The sequence below is a fragment of the Chlorocebus sabaeus genome, chromosome 8, assembly GCF_047675955.1.
Source record: "Chlorocebus sabaeus isolate Y175 chromosome 8, mChlSab1.0.hap1, whole genome shotgun sequence".
Classification (NCBI taxonomy): domain Eukaryota; kingdom Metazoa; phylum Chordata; class Mammalia; order Primates; family Cercopithecidae; genus Chlorocebus; species Chlorocebus sabaeus.
In genome coordinates this window covers 122,640,105-122,660,118 of record NC_132911.1, presented here as the reverse complement: position 1 = coordinate 122,660,118, position 20,014 = coordinate 122,640,105, and the positions used below count along the sequence as shown (strand labels likewise).

Below are 20,014 nucleotides of genomic sequence, written 5' to 3'. Positions count from 1 at the left end.
CGTTTTGTAGGTAACGAGAAAACTGACTTGCATTTGTATTACAAGGAGAAGAAACTGCCAAAGGGGATGACGGTGGAAGTTTTGTTCTCTGTCTAATGAAGTGAAAAATGAAAATGCCTAGAGTTTTGTGCAACATAATAGTAGCAGTAAAAACCAAGTGAAAAGTCTTTCCAAAACTGTGTTAAGAGGGCATCTGCTGGGAAAGTATTTGAGGAGAAGGTACTAAATTGCTTGGTATTTTCTGTAGGAACCCCAGAGCGAAATACAGTTTGCAAAAGATGTCCAGATGGATTCTTCTCTAATGAGACGTCATCTAAAGCACCCTGTAGAAAACACACAAATTGCAGTGTCTTTGGTCTCCTGCTAATTCAGAAAGGAAATGCAACACACGACAATATATGTTCTGGAAACAGTGAATCAACTCAAAAGTGTGGAATAGGTAATTACATTCCAAAATACGTCTTAGTACGATTTTGTAGTATCATCTCTCTCTGAATTGAACACAAGGCCTTCGGCCACATTCTTGGTCAAACTCACATTTTCCCTTTCTTGAACGTTAACCAGCTAAGGCTATTCTTGATGGATCACTGCTAAAGCTACAACTCAGAATCTCTCAAAAAGTCATCTTCTCACAGATAACACCTCAAAGCTTGACTCTCCTTTCACACTGAAATCAAATCTTACCCATACCCATGAGTGATGGGCAGTGTCAAGTTTGCCACTGATATGGAATTAGGAGAGTTGAGTCCAAATTATAGAATTCAAGTTATATGTTATTACTTTCAAGAATGTATGATTAGCTAAAGTATAAATTGGCAACTAGGAAGCAAAGTGATATAAAAATGATGACAAATTAGGCCAGGCGTGGTGGCTCATGCCTGTAATCCCAACACTTTTGGGGGCCGAGGTGGGCAGATCACTTGAGGTCAGGAGTTCAAGACCAGCCTGACCAACATGGTAAAACCCCATCTCTACAAAAAATACAAAAATTAGCTTGGCATGATGGTAGGCACCTGTAGTACTAGCTACTCGGGGCTGAGGCAGTAGAATCGCTTGAACCCAGGAAGTGGAGGTTGCAGTGAGCTGAGATTGTACCATTGCACTCCAGTCTGGGCAATAGAGTGAGATTTCATCTCAAAAAAAAAAAAAAAAAAAAAAAAGACAAATTAGAAATGTGTACTTGGCTTTGTTACCCACGGTATTAGTGTATCTATTGCATGGAAGTTCCAAGATACTCTGGTTGTATTAAGCTCTTCACTGGGTACAGGTCACTAGTATTAAGCTCAGGTTATTTGAATGCATTCCACAGTAGTGATGACAATTCATCAGGCTAGTGTGTGTGTTCACCTTGTCACTCCCACTGCTAGACTAATCTCTGACCTTCACTCAAAGACGCATCACACTAAAGATTATTTGCTTTTTTGTGTTTAATTAAGCAATGGTATAAACCAGCTTGACTCTGCCCAAACAGGTTTTTGTACTACAAAGAAGTTTATGAACATAGGAATGTGAATTGATATATATATGAGATTCTAACCTAGTTCCAACATTTTTTCATTGTGTAATTGAAATCATACACAAGCCATTTAGCCTGTTTTCTTATCTAAAAAAAAAAAAAAAAAAAATGAAGGGATATTAAAAGGAGTGATCTTTAATTTAATTCACTTTTAATTTTACTTTTTTCATGTATTGCACACTTACTATGTGGTACTGTGCTATAGAGGCTTTAATATTTACAAAAACACTGTGGAAGTTGCTTCAGATGAATATAGGTAGTGGAACGGCAGAACTAGTATTCAAAGCCAGGTCTGATGAATCCAAAAACAAATCCCCATTATTCCCATTTTCCAGGATATACTTACTCTACCCAGATGCTCTGGCCTTTGTAATGCCTATGTAAATAATATAGTTTTACGTTTGGTTATTTTCCTATGTAATGTCTACTTATATATCTGTATCTATCTCTTGCCTTATTTCCAAAGGTAAACTATATGTCTAGAAGTGGGCATAAAATAACACAGTATTCCAAATTACTGTTCAAATTCCTTTAAGTCAGTGATAATATTTGTTTTTACATTAATCGTGAAGTTCCCCATGTGTAGTAGGTAAACCTTTAACAGAATGTTAATATTTGTATTCTTTATAAGAATTTTTGGCTGTTACTTATTTACAGCAATATGTCATTCTAATTAGACATTTACTAAACTTTCTCTTGAAAACAATGCCCAAGAAAGAACATTAGAAGGCACATAAGCTTAGCTGGTCTCTGCCACTAAGACCAGCCAACAAAAGCTTGATTTATTCAAACTGCATTTTAGCATATTTTATCTTGGAAAATTCAATTGTGTTGGTTTGTTATTTTTGTTGGTATTGAACAGACTTTCAGAAATCCAATTGTTGAGTAAATCTTCTTGGTTTTCTAACCTTGCTTTAGATGTTACCCTGTGTGAGGAGGCATTCTTCAGGTTTGCTGTTCCTACAAAATTTACACCTAACTGGCTTAGTGTCTTGGTAGACAATTTGCCTGGCACCAAAGTAAATGCAGAGAGTGTAGAGAGGATAAAACGGCGACACAGCTCACAGGAACAGACTTTCCAGCTGCTGAAGTTATGGAAACATCAAAACAAAGACCAAGATATAGTCAAGAAGATTATCCAAGGTATGATAATCTAAAATATAAAGATCAATCTGAAAAAGTTTCCACGAACTGATAATGTAGATGTGATTCCAAAAATAGTTATACAAGGTTTTGTTCTCGCCCCTGCTTCTCAGTTTCCTTGTAAAGTATGTTGAACACTCTAAGAGAAGAGAAATGCATTTGAAGGTAGGACTATATCTCAGGGAATCTGCTTTCAGATCCCTTAACTCTTCTGTAAGCAGTCCCTCTAGACTACCAAGGAGAAGCTCTATAACAACTTTGAATCTTACATTGCATCTCTACCAAGAAGGTCTGTCGTATTTACTTGGTAATTTTCTCCAGGTAGGCTCTAGGTAGCTTACAAATATCCTCTTATTAATCCTCATGATACGGTCTGTATTAAAATTATTTTAATAGCATATGTTATGAGAATGAGATAAAGTCTGAAAAATGAGACTCTTGTAGGAAAAAGCTAGTTAAAGCAAAACATTCTCACATTTTATAGGTGTATATAAAGATTCTCCATTAGAAATGGTGAGAGAGAGAAATAAAGAGAGATAGGGAGAGGAGTGGGAAAGAATCTGAAGAAAAGCAGTTTCATCCAGTGTGGACTGTAAGTTTTAGGACACATGATGGAAAGAGTTCTAACTTCAGTAAGCATTGGGAGGACATGCTAGAAGAAAAAGGAGGGAGGGTTTCCATAATGCAGACAGGGTCAATGAGAAATTCATTCTGGTCCTCACCAGTAGTTAAGTGACTGTATAGTATTGTACTACCCTAAAAAACTTCAAGTGTCTGAATCCGAGGTAACAGATTTTATGAGACCAACATCTTTGAGAACTGAATGCTTTTGTTTATGCAAAGAGTAAACTTTTATTCTGTTTTAGGCAAACCAAAAGTATTCTTTGAACGTATAATTAGCCCTGAAGCCAAAAGAAAAGAGAAAATCAGAGACTGTTAGAATTGGAAGCGACCAAATTCCCTATTTTATAAATGCAGACATTTTAACGCAGCAAGATGAACTGATTTGCCTTAGGGCTCACAGATACTAAATGACTCATGTCATTAATAGAAATGTTATTTCCTCCCTCTTAGGTTTGTACCCTAGCTTATTACTGAAATATTCTCTAGGCTGTGTGTCTCCTTTAGTTCCTTGACCTCATGTCTTTGGGTTTTCAGATATCCTCCTCATGGAGGTAGTCCTCTGGTGCTATGTGTATTCTTTAAAGACTAGTTAGAGCAATGAACTTATTAACTAGCTCCTACGAATGAAACTTTATATTACAAAGCAGCTAACTTGAATACTTTCCTTTTTTTCTGAAATGTTATGGTTTTAATTTCTCAAACTTTTTCCTAGACAACTGAGAGTGATGTATCTTATTTTCTACTGTTAATTTTCAAACTCAGGGGCTTCTTCCAAAGTTTCATTGTATGCCAAGAATATATAGCATATTATCCTATTATAACAAAAAATATTTATCTCAGTTCTTAGAAATCAATGGTGTCACTTAACCCCCCCAAAAAAGAAAAGGTTATCATTAAAATATAATTATGAAATTCTGTGAGAACCTTTTGCCTCAGGCTGGTTTTATGATGGTATTGGATGAATATAAATGATGTGAATACTTCTTTGGGCTTTTGCTTTATGCAGATATTGACCTCTGTGAAAACAGTGTGCAGCGGCACATTGGACATGCTAACCTCACCTTCGAGCAGCTTCGTAGCTTGATGGAAAGCTTACCTGGAAAGAAAGTGGGAGCAGAAGACATCGAGAAAACAACAAAGGCATGCAAACCCAGTGACCAGATCCTGAAGCTGCTCAGCTTATGGAGAATAAAAAATGGCGACCAAGACAGCTTGAAGGGCCTAATGCACGCACTAAAGCACTCGAAGACGTACCACTTTCCCAAAACTGTCACTCAGAGTCTGAAGAAGACCATCCGGTTCCTTCACAGCTTCACAATGTACAAATTGTATCAGAAGTTATTTTTAGAAATGATAGGGAACCAGGTCCAATCAGTAAAAATAAGCTGCTTATAACTGGAAATGGCCATTGAGCTGTTTCCTCACAATTGGCCAGATCCCATGGATGAGTAAACTGTTTCTCAGGCATTTGAGGCGTTCGGTGATATCTTTCTCATTACCAATGACTAATTTTGCCACAGGGTACTAAAAGAAACTATGATGTGGAGAAAGAACTAACATCTCCTCCAATAAACCCCAAATGGTTTATCTAACTGTCAGATCTGGTCCGTTATCTACTGACTATATTTTGCCTTATTACTGCTTGCAGTAATTCAACTGGAAATTAAAAAAAAAAAATTAGACTCCATTGTGCCTTACTAAATATGGGAATGTCTAACTTAAATAGCTTTGAGAGTTCAGCTATGCTAGAGGCTTTTATTAGAAAGCCATATTTTTTTCTGTAAAAGTTACTAATATATCTGTAACACTATTACAGTATTGCTATTTATATTCATTCAGATATAAGATTTGTACATATCATCCTATAAAGAAATGGTATGACTTAATTTTAGAAAAAATTATATTCTGTTTATTATGACAAATGAAAGAAATAAAAAATATATTTTTAATGGAAAGTTTGTAGCATTTTTCTAATAGGTACTGCCATTTTTTTCTGTGTGGAGTATTTTTATAATTTTATCTGTATAAGCTGTAATATCATTTTATAGAAAATGCATTATTTAGTCAATGGTTTAATGTTGGAAAAACGTATGAAATATAAATTATCTGAATATTAGATGCTCTGAGAAATTGAATGTACCTTATTTAAAAGATTTTTTGGTTTTATAACTATATAAATGACATTATTAAAGTTTTCAAATTATTTTTTATTGCTTTTTCTATTGCTTTTATTTGAATGGGACGTTAATGGGTCTGAGCTTTCATAATATCCCTGTTATCACCAGGAACCTCTGGGAAGTGTTAAACATGCAGATTCCTGGACCAATTTGTTGAAAAACTCTGGCAATGAGAACAGAAACTTGCATTTTTAACAAGTTCCAAAGTAATTCGTATTACACTAAAACTGGAGAACTTCTGAAGTCAGCCTTAGATTACAGATAGTGCAAGCCACTTATAACTGCTGCCACTAACCCCAAGACACCAAGCTATGTAAGCTATTTTGGTAGCAAATAAGAGAAACTAGCACTATTAAGTTTAAGAAAAAAATAATAATAATTGGAAGAGTAGTATATTGACTGAGTTGAATGGTGGTCGCCCAAAAGATATTTTCAAAATTCGCAGAAGCTGTGAACATTTCCTTATTTAGAAAAAGTGTCATTTTAATTAAGTTGAAGATCTTTAGATGAAGAAAGCATTTTGGGTTATTCAGGTGGGCCATAAATCCAATGACAAGTGTCTTTATGAGACACACAGAGTAGACAAACAGAAGAAAAGATGATGTGAAGACAGAGGCGGAGGTGGAAGTCATAGAGCTGTAAGTCGAGGAAGCTAACAGCAGCCAGTAACGGGCTGCCCTCACTCTGCTGGAGCCTCTGTAGGGAGTGGGGCTCTGCTGACATCTGGATTTTGCAATTCTGGCCACCAGAACTGTCAGAGAATAACTTCCTATCGTTTGAAACCATGCAGTCTGTGGTAATTTGCTGCAGCAGCCACAGGACACTAACAAAGATGGCATCCAAGCTTTAAAAAGAGCAGAATCAACTTTTGTGTGTGGCAGGGGGCCGGGGCGTGTTGGCTCAAAATGTTTTACTTTCAGAGCTGGCAACAGTTGCTTAGCCATGCTAGCTAAGCTGATACAATCTGAAGGTCATCCCACCTTTATCTTTAGGCATTTGGCCAGCAGAATCTCTTGCAAACAAGATCACAGACCATTTGGGATCTGTCTCAAGGAGTGTGTGGGAAGAGGTCCTCTCCCCCATATACTTTTCCAAACAAGATTGTTTTATAGCCAAATGCAACTTAAACCCATAACATAGCAATTAGTCATCTTCAATATCACCGGTTCCCCCTACCCCCAGAAGAAGAAGTTGAAGTAAGAGGGAAGAGACTGTTGTAAGAAAAACCTAGCTATGCCTCAATGAGGCAATGATGGTAAGGAGGCTGGCACCAGAGGATGGAGACAAGTAGGCGCAAAACAGGCCTCTCTAGAACTCTGGGTCCTTTGGGCAGAAGGTCCAACTCTTCCTCCTAGTCAAACATCTTTGTATCTTTTAGTTCCAAATTCCCAGGAAGGAGACTCTAACAATCTTAGGTTGATTGATGTAAAGGCATGGCCATTGAGTGTCTGTCCTTGTTTATCAGTTGTACTTCCCGAGCAGAAGATATCATTTTGAATGGGGCCCAGAAATTACTTCCTATCTGTTCCTAGTGTATTATCGCCTTCCTCACTTTACTATGACTTAGAATTTAGAGTTGACACAGACCATCCCTGTGAAAGCAGATTTGTGAAATGAGATCAGTTATGGCCACCTTGATAGAAGAGTATGTCTAGGTAAATATTACACAGACTCATAAACCTGGAAAAATTAAAAGTGAAAGTGAAGTCAAGAGGCTCTAAACTGGGTAACAGCCTCCCAATGTTGCAATACTGGACATGACAAAAGTGGTGGAAATTACATGCTGATAGTAGAAGCAGAAGGCCAAGAGTTAACTATTAGGCCTCATTTTCCCTTCAGCAGCTCCAGTTCTTCCCTCAAAGTTCTTTGCAGAAAATGAAATGGCCTACGCAAGTCCACAAAGTTTAAGAAAAGTTTGAAAATTCATGGCATGAAGGCTAAATTATTCAAATGCTTCTTTGATTGGCCTCCCTGGCTGCTCCTTTGGGTTCAGTTTACCTTCAACTTCTCTTTCAAGGGAGATAAAATTTGTAAATATCATACCAGTGTTTTGTTTTGTTTTGTTTTTTTTGTTTTTGAGATGGAGTCTTGCTCTGTCACCAGGCTGGAGTGCAGTGGCACGATATTGGCTCACTTCAACCTCCGCCTCCCGGGTTCAAGCGATTCCCCTGCCTCAGCCTCCTGAGTAGCTGGGACTACAGGCACGTGCCACCACTCCTGGCTAATTTTTTGTATTTTAGTAGAGACGGGATTTCACCACATTGGCCAGGATGGTCTCGATCTCCCGACCTCGTGATTTGTACGCTTCAGCCTCCTAAAATGCTGGGATTACAGGCGTAAGTCACCGTGCCTGGCCTATATATATATTTTTTTAATTTAATTCTGAATTCATTTTGGATTTACAGAATCACTGAAAAGATAGTAAGTAGTTTTCTAGTATACCCTTCACCTGGCCTCCTCTAAAATTATCATTTTTCATAACTATTATTCACTTATTAAAAAAAATTCTTAGTCTGATACTATTAACTAAACTGCCAACTTTACTGAGATTTTCCCAGTGTTTCCAGTGGTATTCATCTTCTGTTTCAAGACCAAATAAAGAGCCCATGTTGCATTTCGTTATCATCTCCTCTTAGTCTCCTGTGATCTGTGACAGTTTTTCAGTCTATGATGTCTTTCCTCAACTTGGTACTTTTTAAAGAGAAGCTGTCAGTTCTTTTGTAAAATATCCTTCAATTTTTGTATTTGTGATGTTTTCTCACGAATAGACTGAGATTATGAGTTTGGGAAAGAATATTGTGAAATCCATAACTCTTCTCATTGCATCTGATCGGGAGCCAACCATATTAGCATGACTAATTACTGTTGATGTTAATTTAAACGTGATGACTTGGTTAAAATGGCTTTGCCAGGTTTTTCCACTGTAAAGTTACTATTTTTTCCTTTGTATACTCTATTCATTAGAATTATTTGTTAGATCATTAGATCTAGCCCACACTCAAGGAAAGGATAATTAAACTCTTCATATTGGAGAAAGAGATACCAAGGAATTTGCGTTAATGTATTAAAACTACCACAGATTTAGTCACTTTAGGGAAGAGAGTCTTGAAGGCTCTGAAAATACCATTTCTCCTTAAAGGTTCTTCCACTAATTTTAGCATTCATCAAACAATCTTGCCTGCAGCAACTGTTATTGTGAATTTCTAATGGCGATTTTCTTATTTCCCTCATGCCCCCTACATTTAAGTGCTTTCATTCTCTTCTGCCTATTTGTGTCAATCATTTATTTATATGCTTATGGACTCAAGAATATTAATGTTATTCTTTGGATTATATTCCAATAATATCACTATTTATGTTGCTCAAATTGTTTCAGCTTTGGCCATTGACTCTTGTGCCCTTTCAATATGGCCCTCCCCATCCTTATTTTCTTGGGCATTTCGTGTTTTCTGACACTAGTAGATTCTCCATGCTCATCCTGCATTTCTTCTTCCCCAACTCTAGAACCAGGCATTTTTCTTTTTATTCTAAAATGGTATTTTAAAAACCACAGTCCAGGTGCTAGGTGTGCTCTTTGCTACTGAGGTATCACTGCTTCTAGGCCATCTCAGTAGACAGAGCTAGTAAATAATATGTATGTTAACCCATGTATGTTTACACATACTTATTTCTGTATCTGTATACATATATATTCTATGTAATACACACAGCTATATAAGTCACTGGATTCATTCCAGCCTTCACTCTCCTTCTCCCTGATTTTTTGTGTCATCCTTCTGAGAGTGAGTAACATGGCTCACATTATATGTAATTTATTTATTTATTAATCACAAATGCATGTAAAGTATTTTCAGATTTTCTAACAGGTATCTCTGTGAGAAACAAATTTATCAACTAGAATACAGTATTATTTTACAGTTCTTTTCATCTTCAGCATTACAGTATGTATTCAAAACGTTTTTCAAAGTCACTTGGGCCAGCTCTTTTGTCCTCACCCCTTCTGTGAAGTTATGTCATATATTGAAATAGTTATATTTAATTTTTACGGTCTACATTCTATCCTGGAGAATCCCCCTATAACCTGAATGATTTTTAAAATTTGCATACAATTAAATACTTTTTGTGGCAAACCAAAGGTTTTGACAACAGCATAAAATCATGTATTCTCCAACATATTGCCATACATCACAGTTCCATTACCCTAACAAGGTCTCTGGGTAGCTCCTTTGTAGTTAGTCTGTGCCCCCTCTATCAACTTCTAGCAATCACTGAACTGTTTCCCATTCTTATAATTTTGCCTTTTCTAAAATGTTACATAAACTGAATCATACAATATATTGCCATTTTTTGTGACTATTTTCACATAGCAAAATGCATTAGAGATTCCATTCATATTGCTATGTGAATTAATAGTTTGCTTTTTTGTCTTTCTGAGTAACATTCTATTAGATGACCATTGTTTTGGTTTTCCATTCACCTGTTGAAGTAGATCGTAGTTATTTGCTATTTGAGATGATTATGAATAAAGTTACTATCAATTTTGCACACTAATTTTTATGTGAACATAAATTTTCAACCCACTGGGGTAAATACCAAGGAATGAGATTGGTAGGTTATATGATAAGTTTATGTTTAATTATAAGAAACTGCCAAACTCTTTTCCAATTTGGCTATACTATTTTGCTTTTCCTCCAACAATAAACGAGAATTCTTATTGTTTTACATTCTTGCCGGAACCTCATTTTGTCAGGTTTTATTATTTATTTTTTAGCCATTCTTACATTGTTTCGTGGTATCTTATTGTACTCCTAATTCGCATTTGTCTAATGACTAATTGAATTAGTTCACTGGGGCTGCCATAATAAAATGCCACAGACTGGGTGCTGAAACAACAGAAATTTACTTCCCACATTTCTGGAGGCCAGAAGTTCAAGGTCAAGGTTCCTTCAGGCTTGGTTTCTGGTGGAGCCTCTTTTCCTGGTTTCTAGATGGCTGCCTTCGCATTGTGTCTGCACATGGCCTTTTCTCTGTGCACATGCAGAGGGAGATCTTTCATGTCTCTTTCTCGTAAGAACACCAGTACTATGTGATTAGGATCCCACCCTTATGACTTCGCTTAAAATTAATTATCTCCATATAACCTCCATCTCCAAATACATGATGAGGGTTAGGGCTTTAACATATAAATTTTGAGGATAGTCTATTATATAATACTAATAATGTGGAGCATCTTTTCATGTTTATTTGCCATCTATATATCTTCTTTGGTGAAATGTCAGTCAAGATCTTTTGCCCATTTTTTAAGTTATATTGTTTATTTTCTTCTAATTGTTGAGTTTTAAGAGTACTTTGCATATTCTGGGTACAAGACTTTCAAGTGTGCAATTTACAAACACAGTTGCTTAATCTGGGGCTTACCTTTTAATACTCTTACTGTGTGTTCTACAGAGCAAAAGTTTTAGATGTTGGTACAGTTGATCTTTCTCTTTTAATGAATTGTGCTTTTGGTGTCATATCTACATACTCATCAACAGACTCACGGATTTCCTTCTGTTTTTTTTCATAGCTTCACACTTCAAATATAGGTATAGGATCCATTTTGAGTTAATTTTTGTACAATATATGTTGACATTCTTCTCTTTTCTTTTTGCATATGGATGGCCCATTGTTTCAGTGTGATTTGTTGAAAAGGTTAGCAGTTCTTCATTGAATTGCCTTTGCATTTTTGTCAAAAATTGGTTGAAATGTTTGTGCGGGGATATTTCTGGGTTCTGTATTCTGTTCCATTAACTTAGTAAGCCTATATTTTTCACCAATGCTATACTATCTTAATTACACTTGCTTTATAGTAAGTCTTGAAGGTATTTAGTGGTTGCTTGGTTACTTGGTAATGTGTTGGTTTTTCTTGCCTTTTGGTATGCCTCATAATTTTGTTGTTGTTGTTAAAAGTTTGGCAGGTTAGGAAAGTCTGGGAGATGTTTTTTATACCTGGCAATGGGCATGCCTTTCTTTCCTCCTTCTAGAACCTTAATGGAGGGCTTTGCCTTAATTCAAGTGAAAATTGGACAGGTTTTATGATTTTGTTGTTGTTGCTATGGTTATACTCAGTGAACTACAGATTTCAAATTCCTATAGATAGCTTATTTCTAGGGTGGCGGATATATACCAGAGCAATGTTTGCTTGATTCTGAGTCTTAGGTCTACCTTTGAACTGTGCATCAAAGAGGTTCTCTTTGTACGTTCTTGTTCTTCTCCTATCCCTCTCTCAATGGCATTACGCTGTTACTTGTTATTCGAAGCTTCTTAGCTTCACAGTAAAGGGTGTCAGGTACAGTCTCTGTTGTTCTCATTAAGGTTAAACATGTCTGTTTCCCTGGGATGCATGGCCTTTTCAGCTCTCCTGCCTTTCTCTTGGCTATTTTTGTAGGCTCCGCACTTAATCTGGCCGCTCTTCCTAGGAATACACTTCCATTTCCTCCATCCTGTTCCCTTTCCTCAGCTGCAATGAGTGGTCACCAATATCCTAAAGTCAGTAGTTTTGCTTTCCCTCCATAAACACTTTTGAGTGATATTTGTTGCTCTCATGCAGGGTGACTGCTCTCCAAGATTGCATGACTCTTTCTGATCTTTATTTTGAGTGCTTAATGGGTTAATGGAGAAAGATCCTGCAAAAGGCTACAGATTCCCACATTTTTTCTAACACCCAGGGATATCTACGCTGTTCCACCAACCCACACTAGGCCTATATTGATTTTTCAGCTAGTCTACTGAATTCTTCCTATTGGTGTCCAGTTGTATCAACCTCAGATAGGTACTCATTTATACCCCCTCTCTCCCCAGAGTCACTGTCCCTTAGATTTGGGGCCTGTTATTTGTTCTGTGACCTCAGTTCTCCAATGAGGTTTTGAAAGTCATGATTTTGAACTTGAATTTGATCTTTTCTGTCATTAGTTTTGGAACATCACTAATATTTGCTGTCTACACTTTCCAGTTTTATACATACCAGAGTGGGATCCAGAACATATCAAGTCAATTTCATTGTTTAAAGACTTGATGTAAAAGACTGATTTGGAGTTAAAATTATTTCCATGAGTCCAGATCTACTGTGTCCTCTTGTTCATCTAGAAACCGATGCAAGTTGTGAAATATTTTGTAGATTAATATTACAGTCTAAAATATCAAAACAAAGAAACAATATTGAAGTCTTTATTCTAGATGTGTTAGCAAAACATTTTATGAAGTCCACTAAAAATTTTTATTTGTTATTTTCATTATCTTATTCAATAGACTAGCTTCAGTTTTTGATTCATACATTGAAAATCTCATTTGTTAATTATTGAAAAGAAAAGGTTTTTGAGTACTCAAGACAATGTAGTTCTAAGCAAGAGATACAGTTGCAAACCACTACTACATTCAAGAGCATTGAGTTTTAGGTTGTTTTAATTTGTAATGTGTAAAATTATTCTCAAACAGAAGTTATTTGCAAATGGGCATAGAGATGATTTTGTGTGTGAGAGTGTGAGGGAGCGAGAGCGCGAGAGAGCGAGCACTCTGATAGGAGAGAATTCTAAGACCTTCTTTACCAATGTGGAGCTCTATAGCCCTGGAAATATCTCCTTTCTAAAATACTTAGTACCTTCAGAGTTGTTTCCTGAATTAATGCCTAAACTCAATCTGAGGGACAAACTTGTACTATTCTCTTACCTTGATCAAGGGTTCCCAATGGCTACTATTTGTTCAATTAGTGTAATTCCAATTGTTGGTGTTGAATACAACTAGGCTCCAATTTTTATGACTTCCTTGCTATTATGTTTCAAATTTCTCTTTCCAAACTAGGAAATTATAAAACAGGGATTTAACCTTAATAATAGCCAGCAGCAATTCTCTCTCTACCTGAGTTTAAATATATCTGCTCTGAAGATGGTTATAATCTAGCTGGGGAAACAGGATATACACATGAAAGAATGTTTACTAATACCAGATGGTATGTGCTTAGTGCCAATTGAGTTGTATAAACAGGGCACAGTCATCAAATGTCATCTCTGAACCTTAGGACAGACCAAGAAGCAGTAACTTCAGCTAGGCTTTGTAGGAAAAATATATGTAACATGTTGGGGAAACACTGGTTAGATCCATGTGGTTTGTGTAAAAATTCAGTAAGGGCTGGGTGCAGTGGCTCACGCCTGTAATCCCAGCACTTTGGGAAGCCGAGGCGGGTGGATCACGAGGTCAGGAGTTGGAAACCAGCCTGGCCAACATGGTGAAACCCCGTCTCTACTAAAAATACAAAAATTGCAGGGTGTGGTGGTAGGTGCCTGTAATCCCAGCTACTTGGGAGTCTGAGGCAGGGTAATCACTTGAACCCAGGAGGCGGAAGTTGCAGTGAGCCGAGATCACACCATTGTACTCCCGCCTGGGCGACAAGAGCAAAACTCTGTCTCAGAAAGAAAAAAAAAAAATTCAATGACTAGTATAAAATAAGCTTGTAGAAGCTGATTGATAATACACTGCGGGTTGTAGTAGATAAAAGTAATTGCTTTATCTATCCAGAAACCTTCATTTCTGTTTGCTAAATACCTTTGTCTTTTAATAAACTGTTCTCTCACATTCTCTCAACTTAACCATATATTTCCAATGCGGACTGATAATTCTCAACCTTACCCCAACTCTAACCCAAGATATTCAATCAGAGACCTTTCTTAGGATCTGTACATTTGGAATTACTTAAAAATGATTTTTTTTCTGTTTAATGGAAAGATGTAAAGATGTTCAACCTAAAGATGCCAGAGCCAAAGAGAGAGAAATCTAAAACTAGGGAGAAGAGACAGGCAAAGAATCCGAATGTTCAGGCCCTTGGTTCTAGCCATATCTTTTCTTCCACATTTTTACTTTTGGGAATCATTTTGAATTTGCCTTTTTACCCAAGACAGTTTCTGCCCCTCTCTTGTAAACAAGAGTCCTGACTAATATATGGAGTACATAAGAAGGCCTTGAATGTCAGACACAGATCTTTGGGTTTGAGGAGCTAACTGTCATGATTTGTGAGGTGCTATCCACCTGAGAATCTTTAATTCTATAATATTTATCTATAAACACAATGGGAACTATTGAAGTTGATATTAGTTGTAAAGCAGCTTTTCTGAAAGATTCTTTTGGCACAGGGATGTTGAATGGATTGGAGCAGAAATAAGCTGGAGACAATTAAAAGAGGTGGTTGACTATTAGAGCTGTCATGAGTAAACAGACAACTCAGACTGGAGGTGGAAGCACAGAGTGGAAAGGAAGGGTCAGATTAAACAGCCATTAATCTTTCCAGAAGAGTCATAAGAGGAGCAATTTCATCACTGGGCATTTGGTTGTGACTAATGGATTGAGACTTCTGTCTTTTTCCAAGTATTTAATAGAAAATAAATCTTCCATTTCCTTGTGTTTTCTTGAGTCTTTTCCCAGGGAAATATACCTCATCTTTTGAAACACAAAGGCTTAAGTCATATTTCCACAAAAATCCTTCTAACTAGAACAAAGATGTCTTCCAAATTGACATTTCTATAGCAATTTTGGTTTTTTATGACTCACTGACTTCAGACATTTCGAGGTAAACAGGGCAAATCATGCATAAAACCTGTATCATTTTCATGGAATCATAGGTTTCTAAGAGATAATGAGGTCATCTGTTCATTCCTCCTACTTTGCTCCAGCCATACCCAAAACCATGTTGGAGGGTGGTAACTTTGGATTTAACAATTTTAAATATCTTATTACTATATTGATTCCATACACACACACACAAGCATGCAGATGTGCACAGAGAGACAGACAGACAGAGAGAGAGAAACAGAGTGTGTGTGCTGGTGGAACCCATAGCTCTTACTCTGGAATTGGGACTGGGAGAAAATGGCTTCCTAACTAGTAAAAACTTCCTCTTTCTTGAAATTTTACAGCATGGCACGGGAGATGTTAGCCTAGTTCTAGCTAAAACTAGCCCAGTGTTTTTCAAACTTAACTGATCATATGAATCATTTGGGACGTTTGTTCAAGAGGTTACTAATTTGTCTTCCAAGCTGATTTTGATTCTGTGGGTCAGAAGTGGGTTGCTGGGATTCTCACTGGGCAATTTCAGGAACTATCATTTTGCATTATCTTTAAGGATCCAGATAAATCTGCAAGAAATTAAATTACACATCTAGCAGTAGAACTTAGAACCCATCAGTCCAACTAAGATTCATTTGACTCTGCACTTCTCTTAATAAAGGTGGTGAAAAACTAGTCTTTCCTATTTGGGTGTATGCATCTATTGTTGCACTTTATAATCTGACATTGTACTTATCAGTTTACCTGATACCATGTTATTTCCATTACCATACTTTTGGTATTTAACCAAAAGTTAAATATACCAACAGTATATGGTATATAACTTTGATTAAATGCCAAGGTTACCATTGGTATATAACCATTACCATACTTTTGGTATGGTAATGAAAATAATCATCATCACATCATTTATTCAATGCTTTCCTTGTAGCCCCATATTCTGGGCCCAGCTAGATTCCTAGAAAGCAATGTTTTATAAAGTCAAAAAATAAGAGATTACTGATTCATCTTGTACTGATTTGCTATTGCTCCCTCATTGACTTTGCTACTCATAGTAAATGTCATTTATTGAGAACTTGCAAGGTACACAGCCCTACACTTAAGACAATTATAGACATCATCTCATTAAATCTCAATGACCCAATTAGCTGACTCTCCCTGACCTCCACTGCTCATTTATTACATCATTATCACTTCATTAAATCCTAACAGCTTCAGCAGCTGACTTCCCCTGACATCCACCACCCATTTATTGGGACTTGTACACCTGTTTACTGCTTAGACTGGGCACAACATTTGCCTAATCTCTTAGTCTCAACCATCTCAAGTTTTATACATACTACCAATTATCTATTTTGATTGTACCTTTGGATTTAAGCTTCAGAAGTCAAGTATAACCCCTGAAATGTGAAGACATCAAGAGTCAAAAGAGAAAAAGTAAAAATTCTGAAAAACAGAAATCTGCTAGCCAGGATTCCAGGAGTAATGGTTTTAAATGTAATATAAATCTGCTATTTGTGGGGTCTGGGTCAGATTTTTCTCTCTAGCCAAAAGAATATATCACTCAAAAGGATATGCCTTGGATGGTGACAAGACGTTCTCTGCCATTAAGCACTTGTGGCAAGGAAAGTCTCCAGGATTTGCTCATTAAGAGGAGATGGCAAAAGAAGCAAACCTTGCTGAAACCTCCAGAATAAATTTCAGTTAAACCTGAACCCTGAATTTGAAACTAGGTATTAAACAGAAACAACAACAACAAAAAACCTTAAAGCCAGCAGATTGGCACTTTGGTGTATCTAGTACTATATTATTTACAAACAATTTGAAAATAAGCTCTGTTGACTAAGCTATATTTAAAGAATAAAAAATGTCATAATAAATTGTCTAGAAAAAATAAAATCGGATAGAGTCTGAGAATAAAAAGAAAACAGGAGCAGATTCCACCTAGAAATAAGTTACAGTCTTTCAAAAATGGCTTCAGAGTAAGACATTTGATTTCAAATCCTGTCTCTTCTCTTAAATAGTACGGCTTGGGCAGGTCACTTGATTACTTTGGGACTCAGTCTCCCTATCTGCCTAATAGGTGGAATAAAACCTCAAAAGCCTATTTGGACATTCCCTACAAGTTTCTATCATAGTATTTCATAGTTAAAGCATGTATTAACATTTCTTTACAAGAGATAAATTCGCAAAAGAGATGGTGCCCAACCATTTCATGTAATCATTTTGAGGGTGATGATTCAGGAGCATTCCTCAAGATAACTATGCCAGTTATTTCGTTCACAGCTGTAACCACCTCACCACAAAGTGGAAGAAAGGCAAGTAAGGAGAGGAAAGCTGAGGATACAAGGACAAATCCAAGGGCCTGGCCATCGTTCTGGGCTTCAGACTTGTTTGGTCTCTCTGGAGAAACCACTTACGTATATAGTATGACTCTTGCACTGGTGCCATTGAGATCATTCACAAAACACCTGTAGCTCAGCTAGTCAGTGACAAATGTGGAGCCAAGCTGATGCAGGCATTGCAGAGATGTTTTCTCTTCACATACATGGCAGAGATTACAAATTCTTCAATTACTGTAAAATTCTTCTTAGAACAAAACTCTCTAACAGTCACCGACTTTTGAGAGGATGAGTTAGCATATCCCCCAAAGTCAGAGAGTTCGCTGAAAGCTCAGTGAAGCCACATCAATCACTTTGACTCCCTTCTGATAAATCTGGATAAAAGAATCTCTCTCAGAAAGAACCATTGCAATTGGAAATAATCTTAAAGGACAGCAGAAAATAACATTCTTTGTGCATCTCTTATGTACCAAGAGCTTACCTTTTTATGTTCATCCTCTTAACAGCTTTACAAATTAGGCATTAATATTCTCATTTTAGGATAAGTGGCTACGATCCAAAAAGAATAAGTTACATGCCTGCTATTTCATAGCAAATAACTGACAAGGACGGAATCTGAACTCATTTCTGTCTTTAAAACCCCTGATATTTTATTCCATCACACTGGGCCAAAAAGTCATTGTGGAAGTCAGAGAGAGGTCAATCAGAAATCAAGAAGTGAATATTTAAAAGTTGCATTTAATTTTCTCTGATTTTTTTTTGCCTCAGTATTAAGTGGAAACTGGTTTCCCATAACCGCCTTTTGCCTACAGACAGGAATTAACGTCATCTTAACATCCACCTATTCTGTTTCCACCCCAAAGTGAGTGAACTAAAATTTAATTGACAGTAACTAGTCAGAGTATGTGCAGATCTCCCAGGTAAGGGCAAAATTCTTCACAGGACTGCCTGCACTTCAGATGCCAGCCACAAGTTTCAGAAGGTCCCCTGGCCACCACAGTTTTGACTGGCCACAAATTGGGGGTTCCCACAATTCCATCAGGTTTGATAATTCATGAGAACGACTTACAGACCTCAGAACCGCATTATACTTGTGATTACAATTCTATTATAAAGGATATCCATAGCGGTAAGATCCGGGAGGCTCCCAGATGTAAAGCTTCCATACCCTATTCCTATAGAATCAGCATATTACCTCCACAGCACAGCAATAATGTGTGCACCAACCAGGAAGCTACACCTTTTAGTTATTATTAGAGTTTCATTACATGAGCATGATGAAGTCATTGACCACATGATTGAATTCAATTTCCAGTCTTCTCTTTCCCCAGAAGTCAGGCCAACTCAGAGTTCCAATACTCTAATCAACATCATTGGTCTTTCTGCTGACCAGTCCCTGTTCAAAATCATCTACGGGTCTATCATAAGTTATCTTATTAGTATAACAGAGACACTCTTCATCACCTGGGATGGTCCAAGGATTTAGAGTCTCCCTTCCAGAAACCAGGGGCAGAGGCCAGGCAAACCTTTCATTATGTAAAAGATTTTTATTATTACCTTACACCACCTGACCCCCCCCCCCCCCAACTTCTTACCTTCTCCAACACTCCCAGTTCTGTCAGGGACACCACCAAACATCTTTTCATCTTGCCAGACTTGAAAACCTGGAATTGTCTTTGACTATGCCGTTCTTTTGCCCTTCTCAAGCAAGTTATCTTCCCTTCAACTGATTTTCTTCTCAAGGTTTCCTGAATTCATCTCCTCTTCACTCCCACATCCACTGCCACTCAGAGTTCAAACCCTCAGGAGTCTAAGTTATTGTTCAACTTCCTGACTGTTCTGCCTGCCTCTAGCTTCACCAACTACAATCTTTCTTGCACATAACTGTCAGGTCAATTTTCTTTAAACATCCTAGTTATCACCACTTATTTCTTCCTCTAAGAAACTTGTACAAGAACCCTTTGTCTCTGCACCATGAGGTCCTCTGTGAGATCACAGTTCCTTGCCATGTGCTTCAGGGAGATAAGAAAAATCACTAGCATTCCAAATGGTCTTAGCAAGGAGGAAAGGCACACAGTGTGGTAACTGGAATGAACACTAATTCTGGAGTCCAGAGCCTTGAGTTTGAATCATGGTTCAGCTACAAGTTATAAATGTCTACATTGTAGAGGGATTTCATAGAGCAGATATGTAGGTGCCTAGTACATGTACGATCCACAACATACCTTGTTATTAGTAAACTCCAGTACATTTGCCTCCTCTGTTCTTATACCCACATTTTTCTGCTTAGCTATCAAGGGCTTCATGTAATTCTCCAAAATATACGCTGTGCTTCAACATAAAAATCTAATCTGTAGCTAAATGCATATTTTTCATTCCCATCATATATTTTCTCTAAATTCTCCCTTTTTATTAAGCCACTGGACTAATTTCCTGCTGAAACAAATTTCCACGAACAGTGGCTTTAACAATACTTTTTTCTCAAAATCATTACTACCTTTATTATTTTTATTTCAACCAGTTATTCTTGATTAACACTAACAGTCTCATACAAATTCTTAAAAATACAACTTATTTTCTATACCAAATAACATCATGAAACACTACAATTTTTTTCCCCA

General features: G+C 37.0%; 2 protein-coding genes across 2 annotated transcripts in view; one reads left to right on the top strand and one right to left on the bottom strand.

The window, feature by feature from the left end:
* The window catches only part of TNFRSF11B (TNF receptor superfamily member 11b), a 28,324-nt gene extending 22,834 nt beyond the window's left edge, over positions 1–5,490 (top strand). Inside the window, exons 3-5 of the mRNA XM_008001426.3 lie at positions 248–439; positions 2,435–2,659; positions 4,290–5,490. Coding sequence (XP_007999617.3) covers positions 248–439; positions 2,435–2,659; positions 4,290–4,678 — 806 coding nt within the window. The 3' untranslated portion in view covers positions 4,679–5,490. The remainder of the gene's footprint in view (positions 1–247; positions 440–2,434; positions 2,660–4,289) is intronic.
* The window catches only part of COLEC10 (collectin subfamily member 10), a 199,843-nt gene extending 180,492 nt beyond the window's left edge, over positions 1–19,351 (bottom strand). Inside the window, exon 1 of the mRNA XM_038000193.2 lies at positions 18,989–19,351. Coding sequence (XP_037856121.1) covers positions 18,989–19,031 — 43 coding nt within the window. The 5' untranslated portion in view covers positions 19,032–19,351. The remainder of the gene's footprint in view (positions 1–18,988) is intronic.
* Positions 19,352–20,014: the final 663 nt, after the last annotated feature.